Source organism: Astatotilapia calliptera, chromosome 23 (genome assembly GCF_964374335.1).
Source record: "Astatotilapia calliptera chromosome 23, fAstCal68.1, whole genome shotgun sequence".
In the NCBI taxonomy this organism is placed as follows: Eukaryota; Metazoa; Chordata; class Actinopteri; order Cichliformes; family Cichlidae; genus Astatotilapia; species Astatotilapia calliptera.
In genome coordinates this window covers 17,621,565-17,641,100 of record NC_137443.1, presented here as the reverse complement: position 1 = coordinate 17,641,100, position 19,536 = coordinate 17,621,565, and the positions used below count along the sequence as shown (strand labels likewise).

Sequence of the window (19,536 nt, the reverse complement as noted above, 5' to 3'; positions counted from 1 at the left end):
TTGTAAATCCAAAACAAAATCAGAAAGAAAATGAGGTAATTGCTATTCAAAAGTCAAAGCCTTGCTCATAAATCTGTCCAACTACATTATGGGTTGGTTATTTGTTTTGGCTTCTGACAGTTACACATGAAAAGCTTCACGGGTCTAGCTGACTAACCTAAACAGAGTGATCAATAAATTAAACTAACTTAATCTTTAGACATTACAGTTTCACTGGAGCTTATTTATAGAATACACAGTTTAACAATATACAGGAAGTCAGGTGAGTGCAATGAAGTTATTAAGAGTGAAAGAAGGAATGCAGTTAAGAAGGCAAAAATATAAATTAGCAGAAGTCCTGACGTGGCTACACTGAAAATGCAGGCTACAGCAGAATTACACAAGTTCGTCATAATTTAGCACAATCTGGCAGGCCCTAATGTGTGACACACTTGATTGGCTCCATGACAGTTAATTATTATACATATGCATCAAAGTAATAATCACAGCATCACAAAAAACAGTGTTTTCCAACAAAAATCAAGTTGGTCCAGTTATCCTCTCACTTGGCAGCTGCATCGTTAATATGTCTGGGTTTAAATTTCAGAGTTATCCTGATACCCTTGTCTTATCTATAAATAATTAAAAGGCAAAACTATCAATTGCCCCAACACAGAAGAATAATCCAAGGCTACTTAAGTCAACAATTTTGATGTTTGCTACCACTAATTTATGGAGAAGACAAAGGGAAAAGTTATTTCGTTGATAAGTGCTTTAGTAAACTACTGCGGAAAGTAACATAAAAAAAATTAAGGGAACGCAAAGGGAAGCTGCACATCAGTGAAGCCTGATGCATCTGGACATGAATTTTGAATGAATTTAATTTCTTAATAGATCTTCATTTCATTACAAGACAGCACACAACGGCAAAGGTGAAATGTGTCAGACTAGTGCTGTTAGGTAACATTGTTTATAACAGTGTTTGAGACCCACAACGAGTATTCATGTAAAAGCAGCACTACAGGAGTAAGTGTTCTGATAATGTGGCAGACATAGTAACATCACTCTCACTGCTGTGCAATAAAGGTTACCTAGTATTCCCCTGGTGCTGCTGTTCTCTCTAGATTCTGTTGCTGACCGCCACAGTGAGCGCATGTCAGAGATATGATCGTGTGATGTGATCATGTGGTCATAAATGCAGGGGTGGTAAGGAGCCTTGCCCTCCCCTGAAAAGTAAACATGCTCCTGGGGAGAGACCCCCATGGTCTTGGCACAGATTCCCATAAAGACATCGTCAATGTACATAGAGGAGTTCAGCAGCAGAGTCGCCTGGTAAATTTTAGCAGCTACATCCCCTGAAACCACATACCCTGCTCCAGCAGTGTAGTCTGGGTAGGATGGCCAGGGATACAGATCATAGGGAATGTGGTATTTACTGTATTTATAGCGAACTGGAGGTGATCCCCTGTGGACATGCCCCACCCATAGGTCTTTAGCTCCTGATTGACTCCTGAGAATATCCTGTAAATACTTTACCAAATTACGCATATGGACAAAGATGTCATCATCCGCAGACATGACGAAGCGTGCCTGAGGGCAATATATGTGCCTCCAGTGGAACTGCTGGATCAGTTTGGTAGTCAGGTTATAAAATGTGTCTACAAAGTTCTGCTGGATCAGATCTCCATAGACCTTGTCCTCCTTCAGCAGTACAGTCTGGACCTTATATCTCTGTTCGACATATGGATGAATGCCAATGGCGAACACCAACCTCATATTCACCCCCAGTTCTGCCCAAACAAAGCTCTCGTTTCCCCATGTGTCCCTGATGGCTCGGCGCCGCTCAAAGTTCTCTGGTGATGATTTTACAAATAACAGCAGAAAAACATCATTTAAACTCTTCCCATTTTCCCCTTTGCATTTCTCTGGGTGGTTGATGAGGTATGAATAGTTCACAAATCCACCAAATACCCTGTTAGAACCACCCTTTCTGTAATGATGATTGGAGTTGATAGCAAAAGAAGAATTGAGAAAATCATAGCTGTTGAACAAGTACCGGTGGGTGAAGGATCTCACGTGGCTGACTGCATGATGGTCCAGCTCTTCCCAGTAAACCATCACCATACAAAGCAGAAGACCTGTGGTCAGCAGTTGCAAACACTGGCACTTGTGGATTCGACGGAAGTTCACAAACATCTTGATTACTGCTTATTTCAGCTGAACACAAACAATATATGCCCCATCTAATAATATTCTCTTCAGCCTCTTTCCTTTCTTTCTTTCACTTGTCCTTCAAACTGGTTCCTTTTCCTCATGATGAAGTCCAGTGTGGTTGCTCTATTACTGATCTTTCTCTCCTGTGTAAAAAAAAAGTTCTGCTTCCTTGGTTGCAAGCTGTAACTAACTGGTGTTGGTTCAAGCTGTGTCAACCATCACTTCCAAAAAGTCTAACATGCTACTTCTCTTTTGACTATTTAAAGTTTCCAGTTAGTTCAACTTCCATCCCACGACTTTAATGTCTGAATGTCCTCAGGCCACATGACACCTGAAAAAAAAAAGAGAAAAACAAGACTAAGATAAAACTTTATATGTGCATATATTCTGTTCCATAGTATAATTATGCAGAGTATCCTTGCAGTTCCTTGGCAGTTCAATAGTCAAAATCAGTTTAATTGTAAAGTTGTCTTCAATATTGTTTTTTTGCATAAAATATACCACAGTTCCCAATAAAAGACAATGTAAAAATGTGCACCTATGGAAGATCTGCCACTCAGGGTATGTTCGGACTTTATGAAAAACTGAAAACAACATTTTTGAAGTATTGTGCATAAACAATATTATTGAATGGACACGGGTAAAAACGCAGCTCTAACAAATTGTAAAGTATCATGAGCTGTAGTGCACGCAGCCGCTCCACCTGCTTGAAAACTTGCAGCCTAACCGGATCAGTCAGCTGGCAGTTAGGAACTTCCTTAGTTGTGCGTCTGTAGTTAAACATAGTTAAAATGTTAAAATGGTTAGGCGTCAACACCACGTGGATTTTGCACACGTTCTTTTACAGCTGCTCATTATTGTTTTCTATATTTATTTTGGATATGTTTGCGACGAGGGCGTGAGCGTATGGTTTTTACACATGTGGAAGCATTCAGATTTCACGACGTGGTTTTGCGCTGATATCATTAAACTTTCCTTGAAGTAAGTTTTGTATCAAAAGGTGTTCCGATGCAGTTTATTTGGGGTCCTGAAGTTGTTTTTTCTGTAGTATTACAGTGTTAGCACCTGGATAGGCATGTTTCTTATCACAATGTTACTACAGAAAATCCGCTGTGATTGTGATTGAATGCTCGTTTTTAATCCAGTGATAGTGACGACATTTAGTGCTGTGGTTGGTGTATTGTGTATTTAGAATCTATAGTAAAGAATTTATAGTAAATGTCCACACCTTACATAATGTGTAAGGTGTGGATATATATATATATATATATATGGACATTTACTATAAATTATAAAATACAGACAGAGGGAACACAGGCAGGCTAAAACAAAACCCTAACACATAGCAAACCTAAACAAAAGACATAACAGAATAAACAAGAACATAGAATAATATAAAGAAACACAAAACACTGAGTCGTCAGACTCAGGACCATGACAGTATCTGGTACAACTAGTTTCTTGGACCCTCTTCCTTCAGTTGTTGGACCATTAGCCAGCATGTAAGGCATGTGAAGTTATAACATACAATGAGAAACAAAGTGAAACATAGTGTTAAAAACTATGAAGTGTGTACTACAGTCACTATCTGCGGTTTTAACATTGTATTTTGTAATCTTTTATCTCTTTTTTCAAGGTGGGCTATAGCCCACTTGTCAACCAATTAGGATACCAATCAGACGGATATATCAGCCACGTCCACAATTGCATTTGGGATGTTGGACTGCATGGGAGTACGTCCGCAGTGGTTGATGCTTTCATAGCGATTGTAGCCATTCTCCAAACCGTTTTGAATAACGCTCATGGATATCAATCATGTCAATTTGCATGATAATGACAGAAACTGACCTCACCGCTCATTGTTAGGCAATGGAAATTATTTCAATCATTATACAAACATACTTTTTATAACTGTAAACTGGCCAAGACTCAGGAAGTCACTTGGTTGAGTGACGAAATGTTTCTCCCACAGAAAACACTATGAACTAGTTGAACCACGTCAACTTTCCAGGATTTCCTTATCTTGATGATTGAGCATGAGATATTATGGCTTCAGTTTCATTCCTCTTGATATGACTAATACCTTTCATTACTATTGGCTGTAACTGTTCCTAAGCATTTAACATTATCATGTAAATTGTAATGTGTTTTCAGTTGGCTACACACTCACGTCTCTTCAAAATTTCAAATGGCATTTCTATACTCTAGCATGAAACCTTCTAGCACACTCGGCATTTATACATCCTTATGTGACAACAAGCTCCCAGTTCCATTTGAGTCGTGACTCTGCATTTAAAAGGCCAATATTTAGGTGACAGTTGCTAATTGATTAGAATTTACTTACATGACTTGTGTAAAGATAATTTCTTGGCAAATGAAATAAAAACAGTAGAAATGGCACTTAACAATTTTTTTCTTAATTCAACTTGGTTAAAGTTGTTCACTCAGACACAAAGTGCTTTTTGCCAACTGATTTGACTGAGTTGATTGGACTTGATTGTGCTAATAGTATTTCAGTAATACCTGGAATTTTTTAAAAAAATGTAACAACTGTGCAGTTCTAAAAAAAAAGGATGTTTATCATTGCACAAGCTCAGGAATTACTATCTAAGACCGTCACATCAGTAGCTTCATGAAGTGCCCTAGTTGTAGCATAACAACTACTGTACAACTCAGTAAAATAAACTACAGTGTTAAATAGATAAAGTAAGCTGGTGTTTGAGTGAGTCTTATCACAAATTAACTGAGCACAACTGACTGGTTTATTAATGACCTCAATTGCACATGGCTGCTCATAAAGCAACCATAAACGGCATCCTTCCCCTTGCTCTCGCTCTCATTTCCATTGAAGTCTTTCATTCTTATGTGATTTCTATTATTGCTGGTCAAAATTTCAGAGGTCGTGAAGGGTCAGAGATATTTTTCACTATATTTTATCTGGCATTGTACAATCAGATTTTCCCATGTAAATACACAAGAATTGTCAGTGTATATAATAAATCGCTTGTTAACAACACTGGCTAACTGATTCACTCTGCAAACAACACACTGAATGTAATTGCCGAACCAGCACAAAGACCTATAATAGAGGGGGTTTAGTCCAACACAGCCCCTCAGCAGTGAAGCTGCTGACGTCTGTGAATGTTGCTACATAACAGTGTAAACACATATTTTCGCTGCAGCATATTTTTACCTTATTCAGTCAGGATGAGAAAACTGAAGCGCTGACATCCTATGGTCTTGTGATAACAATGTACCATGATATTATCTAATACCTTTGTACATGAGGGCTCATCAAGCAGTAATTTGTGCATTTTCATATATTTAAATGGTGCTACAGGAAATAATTAGACATTCAAAACGTTAACTTGGAAGAAATCTTCAAATAAGGGATAAACCTGAATACATAAAATGAAACCATGTCTGTAGAATGACCCTCAAATTTGGAAAAGGTCAGATAATATTAATGGCTAACTGAAGTCCTTGAGCTTTGAAATGTTCAAAAAAATAGTTCAACAGGCAAACTTTTGTTAACAGATAATCTTATCTAAAAAAAAAAAACCCAGTTTGGGGCCTATGTTGGATCGTATTTCCATTGCTAGCATATCTTTCATGTTCATTTTCCAGAAGAAAAGGGCTAGGGATTTTAATCATAATAGCTATAATACTAATTCAAGTCTCCCTCAGCTTCTGTTCTGAAAGTTATTACATACTTATAGATGCCATAATTCTAGATATCAGTAGATATTAATGCTCTGGTGTTGCTGTTTGAAACCAAGTCATTGAGAGGGTTTTCTCCCATTACCTTTTTTGTGCTGGGAAATGCAACTTTTTCAACCTGCTAGAATTACAGGAACAAGAACTGGAGTCTTTACTGCACAAATTTTTAATAATGACTCAGTATCTTTGTATATACTGATGGTCACATCTTTAACTTTTTTCAAAAGTCAAACGTCAGTGTGTTCTGTGAAAATGTCTGTAGACTACTGCTCATAAATGTGTTTGACTATTTCTCACAAACACTGCTGGCCTTGTAAATGAGGCGTTTTGAATTTAAGCAAATGATGTATAGCAATAGAGGGTTGGTGTACAGACTCCAGATTACATCTGTAATCTGAGCACACAGTGGTACATATATTCAGTTTTACAGATAAATGAAGGTGTGCTTGTTTTTGAAGGTGCACAAGGACAAACAAAATAAAGCAAAAGGCTGGCCTTGTTTTTTTATGTTTATCAGCAATGTGAGGGCCGCATCAAACTTATATGATCCAGGGGATGTGTTATATTGTAGACCATGTCCATTTTTTTCCATATGCACTCAAAACTTGTTAATTCAACCTAGCTTAATAGTCAGTTCAGTGCTGTGCTTTTGTTAGATTTTGTCAGATTTCCATTTCCCATATTTTCTTATTTAAAAGGCAAACATTTGAAGCTTTTTGAACTGAGGTCCGTCATTAAAGGTGATGTGAATGACACCTAAAATTGAAATTTGGTGTTTAATTTCAGAATTAAATAAGTACCGTAATTGTCGGGCTATAAGCTGCTACTTTTTGCACAAGCTTTGAACCCTGCGGCTTTTAGTCAGGTGCGGCTTTTCTATGGATTGTCCATGATTTTTGTCATATCGTAAGAGGATTTGTTTTGTTTGTTCCGCTGTTGTACGGCACTACGTTGCCTGGCAGAAGGGCATGTGATCAGACACACAGTATCGGGGTTCAAGAGTGGTATGTTGGTCACAACATACCACTCTTGGCCGTACGAAATAGCGCGAAAAACAAACTTCAAAGTAGCGCTACGCGTTCAGCAGGAGGCGTGGATGATGAGCAGCGATAAACTTGCGAAAAGCAAGTTATGCTCAACTCCACCAGTGGAATCTGACAGCGTGGAAAAGTGTGAAAACATCCATGATCACCAACAGATTTCGAAGGGCTGGACTGCTGCATGATGGAGAGGAGGACACCGCCACGGCCCTTCTGAGGGTGTTCGACTCTGACACTGACAACGAGGATTTGTATGGGCTCAAAATGTGGTCATAAATATTTTGTACTTGTAAATCAGTTTTGTATGTGTAAATAGAATTTGTGTGTGCATAAAAAAGATTTGTGTGTGTAAAAAAGATTTGTGTGTGGACTTAGCCAAAAAAAACCCTGCAAGTTACAAGTATGAATTTTGACCCTATTTTTCTTTCTTTCATCTGATTGGTCAATGTCATGTCAATCACAAATGTAACAATCCAATCAGAGAACAGATGGGTTTGGCTGTCAGAGGGGCGCTTTTTTGAACTGCAGGGCCCTATTTCAGGAAGCCGGTTTAGTGCAAACTCTGAGTAAGTATACCCTGAGTTAACGAAAACTCTGGGTTTTCGGTTTCACAAAGCGAGTTTAGATTAATCCCGAGCGAGTTACTATGACGACACACTCCGTGAAGCTAACCTGCCCCCTAGCAGGTTTACTTCAACTAACCCTAACTTTCTCCGCCTCTTTGTCGGAAACCTGACTGTAGGAAGTGTCAGACATGGCGTGCCCCTTCCTTGAAGAGCCAGTAGATGTTGAAGCCCAAATTCTCTGCAGAGCTCTCCCCCGGGAGAGAGTGATTAGAGCGCGTTTGGACATTTTATCATTTCCTGATGATTTTCTGTGTGAACGTTACCGTTTTTCAGCACAATCTATAATTTATTTGAATAACATCCTCAGGCCTAATATTGCTCATGTGACACATCGCGGACATTCTCTCAGTTCTGTACATATTATTTGTATTGCACTTCGGTTTTTTTGCAAACGGGAGCTTTCTGTATAATATTGGTGACACTGAGCACGTTTCCAAGGCTACCGTCTGTCGGGCAGTCAGGAATGTTACAGTTGCACTGAAACGTCTCCTGTACTCGTCTGTGGTGTTCCCCGGTCATAGACCCACAAGATTTATCAAAGAGGGATGCCACAAAATTGCAGGTATCAGGATGAACAAAACTTAATTCATGATGTGGTGATATTTGAACTACTACTTAAATTTTACATTTATTCTCACGGTTCCCAGGCGTGATTGGCTGTATAGATGGCACTCACATTCCAATCATTGCTCTTTCAGTAAATGAAGGAGACTATGTGAACAGGAAGTCTTTCCACAGCATTAATGTACAGGTACATAGTTCCCTGTAGCATTTCAAACTAACAAATTATTCCAGTATAGTAATGGATGCTAATTTGTGTTCTCTGCACTGTGAAGATCATATGTGATGCTGCCAACATTATCACAAATGTGGAAGCCAACTGCTCAGCCTCTGTGAGTGGTGGTGGTGGAGGACCCCCACCTGTTTTTCGGGCCTCCGCTTTTTTTCTGTTGGCTATAACGGGTCACATTTGAGCATACAGAGTAAGCAAATATGTACTTGCAATGTGCTCAGATAATTTCAATAAGTGCTTACAGAAAGAAAATTAATGTAGCCTCTAACTGCAATTGGTTTACATGGGACAAACAGACCAAGCACTATGGCTCATAATACAATTACGCCTTACCTGTTTGGACTATATTTTTACATTTCATTTTTACTTGCTGCCAGGAACGTTTGGGGCCTGTTGGGTTGCACCTGCACTCACATCACATCACAAAATCAAATGTATAAATTAAAAAATAAAATAAAATAAAATAAAATAACGTGTTATATGGGTGGAAATCCCTAGATCAATGTTTAAATTAACACTCACGCATTGACTCTGTCGGCTATGTTTTGCCATGCATGCTCCCTTTCTTTTGCAGCTGAGGCTGTGTTACTTTTTTTCCGCAAAATTTGCATGTTATCAGCATATGCTGCCATCAGAATTTCGGCCTCAAGCGCTGTAAAATACATTGACCGTGCCTTCTTTCCCTCCGTCTCCATGGTGACTCGCTTAATCTGTGCTCCACTAATCAGGGCTTTATGTATCCTCGTCCGCGCGCTTCATTTGGGGTTAAAGCAACTCCGCGTTGATTGAACTAATTGTTATCAGCCTTTCTGAAACCGAATATTCCGAGTTGGACAGTTCGGGGTTACTCAACCCTGAGTATCGTTTTTCACTCTGAGTTTTCTAAACCGGCTTCCTGAAATAGGGCCCAGGTCCTTGAAGGGTAATACCGTTTGAAGCTGGAGGATCGCTATATAAATATCGGATAGCAGTTAGGTCCCCTAACTTTCAGTAGCTGTTGAAAGGAAAAAGTTGTGGTATGTCAGTGGTTAGAAATACCATTATTATTTTAGGATTAGTTTAACACAAAGTCAGGGCTGACCCAGGACCATTGCTGTGAGTCGCAGTGCGCAGCATAAAAGTCCTTTCACATCGGACGCAGGATGTGCTGCTAATGCTAACTGCTAACTAAAAGCAAAGGATCCAGAATTTGTTACGCTGGCTGCTGGGCTCTGTGGGTTTTTGCAGCAGCTCTACCTGTACTAGATGCACCTGCTCCTTGTCTTTTCTATCTCTGACTTTATGTCCTCTACAAGAGTTTGTTTTTTTTTGTTTTTTTTTGCTAGTTCTTCAAATGTTCAATAAAAACATGTATGCTAATTCATAACGAAGAAAGCTTTGTGATGAAGACTGTCATTTCCAAAACACTGCCCGCCCCCCCGCGGTCCACAGCGCTGTTGAAAAGGCTGTGGAAGTCCCTGTATTAAACACGTAGACCTGTGACACAAAAATCACCAAACTTGGACGACCACAGACTGTTTTCCTTCATGATGATGAAGGAAAACACTGGTTTGGCATGTAAAAGGGCACCTGCAGTTCAAAAAAAGCGCCCCTCCGACAGCCAAACCCATCTGTTCTCTGATTGGATTGTTACATTTGTGATTGACATGACATTGATCAATCAGATGGAAGGAAGAAAAATAGGGTCAAAATTCGTACTTGTAACTTGCAGGGTTTTTTTTGGCTAAGTCCACACACAAATCTTTTTTACGCACACACAAATTCTTTTTACACATACAAATCTTTTTTTACACACACACAAATTCTTTTTACACATACAAAACTGATTTACAAGTACAAAATATTTATGACCACATTTTGAGCCCATCGATTTGTTTGGTTTTGAAAGTGACAACGAAGGAAAGAAGCTGAGAGTGGATGACGTAGCCATCCTGAGCCTGTTCGTATCCAACACTGGAGAAGAGGACTTGGGTGGTTTTAGTGCGCAGGAAGATGGTGGTGAATGACTGACTTTTCTTCCTGTTAAAGCTGTGTCACTGCACCTGAGCCTAAAAGGTAGTCCGAATCTACTTTTCTGGTGTGCTGTAGGTTATTGTTATGTACTACATTTGTTATTCATTTATGAAGCACAGTACATGTTTCATACTTGTAATTACTGCTACTTGTACATATACCTAAAAAGTTATGCAAATATGTACCCATAACTTGTTTTTCAAAATATTAATAAAAGTGATGTCTCCAAACAGCCATCTCTTTCCTGACAATTCCCTTTGTGCATATTCTCTTACATATGATAAGTCAACATTGAAACACCTGCGGCTTTTAGTCAGGTGCGGCTAATGTATTTACAAAACAGGATTTTCCCCTGATTTGAGCTTGTGCGGCTAATATTCAGGTGCGCTTTGTAGTCCGGGAAATACGGTACATAAAGTTAGATAAGTTGTGATTGCCTGCCTCTATTGGGATCATCATCCTTGCAGTTATGTAGAAACAAAGGGGGAAATGAATCCACATTCTTACTTTTGATAAATTTGTTACTTCACACAGCTGACCTGCTGAACATAAAGCAAAGCCAAATGTCACGGTTATGGGTCATGTTGACCCAGTATTTTCAGTTTCTTATGTTTTTTGGTATTGTTCTGTATTGTGATTTATGTCTGATTCTTTAGTTATCCTGTTTTGATTATTATTACAAATCTGTGTCAGTTTATTCTGGTCTAGGGTTTAGTTCTTAGGTTTTGTGTCCCATGGTTAGTATAGGTCTAGTTCTGTGTCTGCATCTTTGTGAGTTGTTCCCTGTTTTATTTTGAAGGGCTATGTCTTATGTCAGTGTGTCAAGCTTCGCTCCCCGTGTCTCGTTATCCCTAATCTTTCCCAGCTATGTCTCCCTCTTGTTTTCCATTCTCTGACTATGCCTCAGTGTATTTAAGGCGTGTTGCTTTGTGTCAGTGTTGCGTCGTACCCTCAGAATCACCTGTGTGTTCTTGTGTTAGCAATCTCAGTTTGATTCATGTTTTGTTTTGCGCCAGTAATAAAGCTGTGGTCTTTGAGTTGCATTCAGTGTCCGAGTCCTGCATTTGGATCCTCACTTCCGCCTGCCCGCACACAGAGCCCTGACACCAAATACCAAAAGTTGTGGAAGTAGATGCTTCTGTAAATTGATACCAATTTAAAGCTATTATAAGTTACAGATATCAGTATTCTAGGTGATGTTTACTGTAAATTGTACAATACAGCACAATTTGTGCTTTTTTTCTGTGGTGTTTTGAGTTCTAGTATTTGCCTGTATTTACTTTACACATTGAGCTTTGTTGTACTTTCTCCACCTCTCTGAGTTAACTACTACAACCTGATACCTGTATCCTTGACACTATTCTGCTATTACACATGCCAGTCAGCAAGCAAGCTCACATACACACTGTTCCTGACTTACCAGATCACTCAAGCAAGAATCCACATACCCGTCGAACTTTATCTTCCTCACGCTTTCCAACTGATTTTGTGTTTCTTGTTTTTCTACGACTTATTTCTGTTCATCAGCTTTTTCTGTTGTCTTCTTCCTTTCGGATTTTCTTGAACTGTTCAGCAGAGGATGGCTTTAAGTGTGTGCACTGTTTGCCTTGGAAGCTTCAGTGCGACAAAGAGAGCTTGAGAGATGGGAGTGTGTCATCTGAAGTGGGAGGAGGATAGATGGTGATAGTAGTAGTAGGTTTTAAATGACACAAAGACTGTAAATGTATTATTTCCAAATCGACAACACAAATTGAACCAAACTAATTTTATGTTTATGTAATTTTTTTGTTACTGACCCCAAGACATGTCCTTACATAGCTATTTCAGCTGTAAATAACTTAATTATGCATGTCAGGGGGAGGAGAAGTCATGTGTAAAATTGCACAAATCAGAGTCAGTACTTATCTTGTGAGCAAGTTGTAAGATAGGATTCATACACATTCAGGTAATGAGCAGACAAGTCTAGCCCATTGTGCTCCTACACATTCTTAGATATAACTAAGTTATAGGAAGTGCTTCAGTTACAGTCTGAGGGCTTTTCCTGAGGCCTGTGCTGTTGTAGCACAAATCTGTAAATCTAGACCAATGACAGAACAGATAAGTCTGGGAGTTTTTTCATACCACTTGGCATAGACATGTTTTGGATTCCTGTCATGGATTACTCAGTGTCTCTTGTTCTAAATACTGACTTCAGATCAATCTTTAAAATGCAACACGCATGGACTTGTAGGAGAGTAGACATAAACAGTCCATGGAATGTCAAGAAATCGTGTAGTTGAATAAAAATCTACCCTCTGCCCACATTGGCTACCTATAACTAATTTTATAGCAATTAACTCAGTGCATCAACATCAGACTGCAAATACATACAATACATGTGAAGACTGGTGAACACAAGTGACTCTCTGTGCTTATTTTTTAGTTTAGTCAGTGTGATAAGAAAAAAAAAGTTTTTTCTGTTTGCAGGCATATCATGACTGAACTAATTGAAACAGAAAGGCTGTATGTTGAGGAGCTGCAAAGCATCATGGAGGTATAGTATTTCAAGTGACTGAGATCTTTGTATCCATTTTACATGGTTGTGGCTTATTTGCATCCAAAAAGCTGCCGACCTGAACTGCTTACTTGGAATTGCACCTGTTTTACATCTTGAGAACAAAGCTACTACAGTAAACAGTCCTTAAATCTTCTAATCATCTCCCAGAATTGTTATAGAATTTTAAAAAGTTCTTTAACTGTTAAAGGATCATTCTAGGTAGACACAGTTTACCTATTGTTTTCATACACATTGGATCTAGACTGACATTCTCTCAGTTTCCTGCCACTGCAAAAGTAGTGCAAAGAAAATGTAAAGAAAAAGCAATGCAGAAGTGACTACACCCTTGTACAATGCTGTGGTATGTAATGCAGTAAATGTAATTCGTTTCTCAATCAAAAAAGGAGCAGTGCAAAAGTATTTTTTTAGTGTATTTGTTTTTTTTATACTGATGTCTCTGAAGTGAGACTGACTGATTTTTACATTTCGCTGTTGTTTCTTTATTATTTCATTTTTTGAACCTCCCTCTCACCCTGATTCCCAGGGTTATTTTGCAGAGCTGAATAACTCTGAGCTTAGCCACCTCATGCCACCATCACTGGAGAACAAAAGAGATGTGCTGTTTGGAAACCTGCCGGAGATATATGAATTTCACAACAAGTAGGTGGAATTTACTTTATTTTGCCATTGGCCTCGACATATACACAACTATAACTTGGAAACACTGATGTCAGCAAAGATATATCACAGAAAACTGTGATATATGAACAACTCCTCTTTTAAAGGATTACCAGATGACTGGTAATGTGCCTTCTCTTAAAGTATCTTTTGCCTGGAGAAACATATTTCACTTGATGACAAATGTGCATCATTCAAATAGCTGTCAGTTTGTACTATTAAATGATATACCGGTTGCACTCAGGTAATCCTGTAATTTTAAACCAAAAGCTCTCCCTAAAGAATTTCTAAAAAACTGGACTAACAGGAAGTCAAAGCATGCACTGCACACAAACCACACCTCCCCATTGCTTCTTGTTAGGGCAATCATGTGTGGTTCATATCAGTATATGTATCTCTGTGAATTTATTTAAATATCAAAACCTGAGAAAATGTGTAAAATGTATTTAAAAACAGAATACACTAATTTGCAAATCTCATGTTTTACTGACAGTAGAAAACAGAAAACATATCAAATGCTGAGAGATTTTATTATTTCATAAATTCAATGGTAGTACGACATCTCTTAACAGATCACTTTGATGATTAGTTAGATTTACCAACTTAACTAAGATCTAATTAAAAGACTAAAGTAACTAGACCTAAAGATTATGTAATTTGCATACACCTAATTAGTTTTAAGTAATTGGGATGCAATGTGTATTGTTTTCTTACTTTGTTTTCATGTATTTTCTGCAGGACATTTCTCATGGAGCTGGAGAACTGTGCAGAGAAACCAGAGCTGGTTGGAACCTGTTTTCTGAAAAGAGTGGGTATTTAGAAATACCCGCAAGTACCTGTAAAAGGGTTTATATTAATACTTCCTTTACGTTAGTGGTTACTTTTTTCTCCATGGCTATAACAGTGCACTTTTAACAGTACAAGGAATAACATGATATATTTTGCTCTTACTTTAAATGCACCCACACCAGGGACACTTGAATACTTTTCCTGCCATATCTGAGAAACTAATGACATAATGGAAAAAATATGTCTCTCACTAGCAATATTTGTTGTTCTTTAATGTGAAAAAAAATGTCCAGCCAACAATTCACACATTGACAGAGCAAACATTTGTTCCAGTTTCCAAGTATCAACTCCTCAGTCCAGTGAACCAAATGCTGCTTTGAAATATGAGAAAAGGTACCCGAAGGATCTGAGGACAGGAACTAATGAAACCTTTAAGGTTTTGCAGGTGAAACTGAAAATAGACACCCTCCAGAATCAGGTGTCTGGAAAATGAATTCCTTGCCAGGACCTCAGGTTGTAAACCTTAAACGTCTTTAAGGCTGAGACGTGGCATGGAGATAGCCATTTTTTTTTTTTTTTACAAAAGAAGTTAAAGGTCGAGACTTGACAATTCTTCAAAAATAGGCAGATAAAGAGTAATGAGATCTTCATTAAAGGTCTGCGGGCTAACAGGCAAGGAGTCTTGATTACTGGCGCAAATTCGCACTTCACTGGGCATGTAGAGAAAGTAAGGAGAAGCAGATTTTTGTCACAGATGATCTATTCATGGGCTGAGACTTAACAACAATATAGAGCAATGATAGTTATTCAAAGCCATAATCTTTTGTCATCTAGTTATCATTAGACAGGTAAAACCAGACCTTCCATTCTTTGAAACAGGGAGATCTGATACTGTGAATCGAATTTGTTCATGCTTAGCATTGACATACTTATTGTGTTGTCTTTGGTTTGTGTGAAATCCATCAACAGAGACTTAAGAAAACACACAAAGCTGTAAGTTTTTATGTTAAAAAACTATTTACATAATAGTGAGAAGTTACTGCACACATAATCTAATTTCCCAAGTCGGGGAGGAGCCAAGTCTTTAACTTACAGATTTGAAGTTCTAAAAGTACTAATACACAGAGACTTCAGGTGAGCCATTTATCATAGATCTATCATAAGTCTAGTTTTTTAGTTGGAACCTTTTTCTCCAGGTTTTAAAGTCCAATACTTTGTATTGTTGTACGGTTGTTTTTATTCAGATAACATGCGAAATTACAAAGATGTTCACTCTATTTTTGCACAACAAATTTGTTGTCTCGATTCATATCCTAGAGGGTTCCTTTAATATTCATATAAATTCATAGAAAGGTGGCAAACTTTTAAAACTAAAGATTGAATTGAACAGAAACTGAGAAACCAAATAGCCTTCCCTCTTCTCACTTGGACATGTGTTTGTGCTCTCAGAAAGAAGAGCTTCAGGTGTATGAAAAGTATTGTCAGAATAAACCACGCTCTGAAATCCTCTGGAGGCAGTGTGGGGACAGCCTGTTTTTTCAGGTAAAACACACACACACACACACACACACACACACACACACACACACACACACACACACACACACACACACACACACACACAATTTCAGGTGACTACAACTGTTAGTTGATTTCTACAACTTCTTCTTAACCTAATCTGAGATGGTAGCTAACTTTACAAATCTGTTAAAAAACTAGGCCGAACCCTGAAGTTGTTTCACTGAACCCTCAGTAATGCTTCATGCTACTGGCCTCTGAGAAAGACTTTAGAGCACAGCACCTACAATGTTGGTGTTCTGTTTGGTGACTTAACCTCACAATGCAGCTGTAACACGTTAGAGTTTGATGAGGCTTCACGTGCCACTTCTTGATCAACAACATTTGGTTTGTGAGAACAGGAATGCCAGAAGAAGCTGGATCACAAACTGTCTCTGGATGCCTACCTGCTGAAGCCTGTCCAGAGGATCACCAAATACCAACTCATGCTGAAGGTGTGTTGTGTGGTTATAAGATGTAATTTAAAAGGAACTAACCAATTAGTTCAGTACATTAATGTTATTTTTTATTCTTTGTATTTATTAGGCTAGTTATCATGCTTCTAATAGATATCCAGTCTCTATTTACCATGAATAATTTAATTTAAAAGATAATTAAACAACCAAGTATTTGATTTTTCTTCTTTTTTTGGTCAGCCTAACCAAAAAAAAAACATTTTTACTTTTTATAAAATATAACAGAAGCAAGAATATGAAAAACCTTTTATTAGTCACTTACATTTCATCCTGAACCTAAAGAAAAACCTTCATCACCACTGAAGCTTGCTAAGTCATTGATTTCATTTATTTTAAGTAAAAAAAAAAAAAATTCCCATTGAGTCAATTGTTGGTGAGAATGGAAAATAAATAAAGAAAAAGAAACCTGTGACACAACCAGAGTGATGGTTTATTCAATACTAGAGGAACTGTTCCTGGAAAATGAGCTGATATCCACAACGTGATAGCCCTGTTATCTCAGTCTGTGTTTATTATTAATTCTGCCTTTCACCTGCATCTTCTCTCCTCCCCTTCTCCTCTCCTCCTCTTTGGGACTTTAGAAATATTGATATCCAGTCAATTCAGTCCAAATAATTATACTATTCGCATAACCCAAGAAATGATATGAACTGTTATATTTATGGCAAGAAATTTGCCATTTTCTTAAACAAATGTTGGGTGAAATATTAGCCATGTTCAATGTAGCAATGTGGAACTGTTGTAGCATTTCGAACAATCTGATGGCTTTTTCATTGGGCCAATGGCATGTCCTGATAAGAGGGAGATATAAGAATCGACCCTATAAGTAATAATAATAATAATAATAATAATAATAATAATAATAATAATAATAATATTAATAATAATAATAATAATAATATTAATAATAATAATAATAATAATAATAATAATAATAATAATAATAATGATAAGTGCATGTGATTTTTGTTCCACGTCACTGTTAGACAGTAGGGTTATATTTCTGATATGGACTGACAAAAGAAGGCGGTCCTAAAGATAGGGAATTTGTCATTAACTATGATTCTACATCAAGATTGACATAAAGTTTATTTGCTCCTCTGTTCTTCTCTTTCTTTGGTTTGTATTTTGTGCCCTTGATCTTTCTAAACCACTTCCACTTTCCCGTCTAACAGGAGATGTTAAAATGCAGTAACGGTGAGGGGATGGCTGAGTTGGAGGAGGCTTTAGCCACCATGCTGGACATCATTAAGTCTGTCAATGACTCCATGCACCAGATAGCAATCACTGGCTTTGAGGTCAGTGTACAGTAGTCATCATCATCATCATTAAAGTTCTGAATGATTTACACTGTGAAAACGAACTTGAGTTAGAGGGCTGTTATTCCACTCTCGTTACTCAGCCTCTAATTCACCGTGTGATGTCAACTGACTTGACTTTCTTCACTTTAGAGCAATCAGATTACTATAACTTGTCACCTTCCCGTTGTGGTACAGTCATGTGAAAAAGTGATCTAATGGAAAGTGTTTGCTTTCTGAAATATTTTAGTGAGCAAAATTGGAATCCTCTTTGTCATAGAGCCTATTGATGAACAGGAAACACTGAAACACGTGTTCCAGAATGTGGATGATGGACTTTTTCTAAAAGTGTTTTCCTATGTTTTCTTTCCTATGTTTTTGGGCTTGCTGTGCCATTTGAAAGACTTTTTATCCCTGCCAAGAGCGTAGTTCAAGAAACCTGGAAAAACATGTACATCATAAGATGGATCTATTTAGTTATGCAGTAGTACATGTTTTTGTGATTAAAGTCAGTATCATGTAAACCATTTATTCCCATTAAAACAACAACAAACAATGTCTGTTGCTTACATTTTTAAAAGTCACTGGTCACACCATAAATTCAGTGTTAAAACCTGAATCAAATATGTTTAATCAGCAGATTTTTCTGTTTTTTTCACACTACTAATGCTATTCTTTTCTATTACAAGTTTAGCACTGAATGTACCTAACTAGGGATAAAGTAAAAAGAGTTTTTGGGCAAGTCTCAACAGCTTTTGCACACCCGGGCCCTATTTCAGGAAGCCGGTTTAGTGCAAACTCTGAGTAAGTATACCCTGAGTTAACGAAAACTCTGGGTTTTTGGTTTCACAAAGTGAGTTTAGATTAATTCTGAGTGAGTTACTATGACGACACACTCCGTGAAGCTAACCTGCCCCCTAGCAGGTTTACTTCAACTAACCCTGACCTTCTCCGCCTCTTTGTCGGAAACCTGACTGTAGGAAGTGTCAGACATGGCGTGCTCCTTCCTTGAAGAGCCAGTAGATGTTGAAGCCCAAATTCTCCGCAGAGCTCTCCGCCGGGAGAGAGTGATTAGAGCGCGTTTGGACATTTTATCATTTCCTGATGATTTTCTGTGTGAACGTTACCGTTTTTCAGCACAATCTATAATTTATTTGAATAACATCCTCAGGCCTAATATTGCTCATGTGACACATCGCGGACATCCTCTCAGTTCTGTACATATTATTTGTATTGCACTTCGGTTTTTTGCAAACGGGAGCTTTCTGTATAATATTGGTGACGCTGAGCACGTTTCCAAGGCTACCGTCTGTCGGGCAGTCAGGAATGTTACAGTTGCACTGAAACGTCTCGTGTACTCGTTTGTGGTGTTCCCCGGTCATAGACCCACAAGATTCATCAAAGAGGGATTCCACAAAATTGCAGGTATCAGGATGAACAAAACTTAATTCATGATGTGGTGATATTTGAACTACTACTTAAATTTTACATTTATTTTCACGGTTCCCAGGCGTGATTGGCTGTATAGATGGCACTCACATTCCAATCATTGCTCCTTCAGTAAATGAAGGAGACTATGTGAACAGGAAGTCTTTCCACAGCATTAATGTACAGGTACATAGTTCCCTGTAGCATTTCAAACTAACAAATTATTCCATTATAGTAATGGATGCTAATTTGTGTTCTCTGCACTGTGAAGATCATATGTGGAAGCCAACTGCTCAGCCTCTGTGAGTGGTGGTGGTGGAGGACCCCCACCTGTTTTTCGGGCCTCCGCTTTTTTTCTGTTGGCTATAACGGGTCACATTTGAGCATAC

At 38.1% G+C, this 19,536-nt stretch overlaps 2 protein-coding genes across 6 annotated transcripts in view; one reads left to right on the top strand and one right to left on the bottom strand.

The window, feature by feature from the left end:
* The window catches only part of mcf2l2 (MCF.2 cell line derived transforming sequence-like 2), a 107,547-nt gene that overhangs the window by 45,614 nt on the left and 42,397 nt on the right, over window positions 1-19,536 (top strand). For all 5 annotated transcript variants that reach the window (XM_026158153.2, XM_080297627.1, XM_080297626.1 and 2 more), the window contains exons 16-21: window positions 12,852-12,918; window positions 13,466-13,581; window positions 14,338-14,407; window positions 15,838-15,930; window positions 16,308-16,400; window positions 17,597-17,719. In XM_026158153.2, coding sequence (XP_026013938.2) covers window positions 12,852-12,918; window positions 13,466-13,581; window positions 14,338-14,407; window positions 15,838-15,930; window positions 16,308-16,400; window positions 17,597-17,719 — 562 coding nt within the window. The remainder of the gene's footprint in view (window positions 1-12,851; window positions 12,919-13,465; window positions 13,582-14,337; window positions 14,408-15,837; window positions 15,931-16,307; window positions 16,401-17,596; window positions 17,720-19,536) is intronic.
* b3gnt5a (UDP-GlcNAc:betaGal beta-1,3-N-acetylglucosaminyltransferase 5a) lies at window positions 221-2,294 on the bottom strand. The gene has a single exon (XM_026158164.2). The coding sequence runs from the start codon at window positions 2,173-2,175 to the stop codon at window positions 982-984; it is 1,194 nt and encodes a 397-aa protein (XP_026013949.1). The 5' UTR covers window positions 2,176-2,294; the 3' UTR covers window positions 221-981.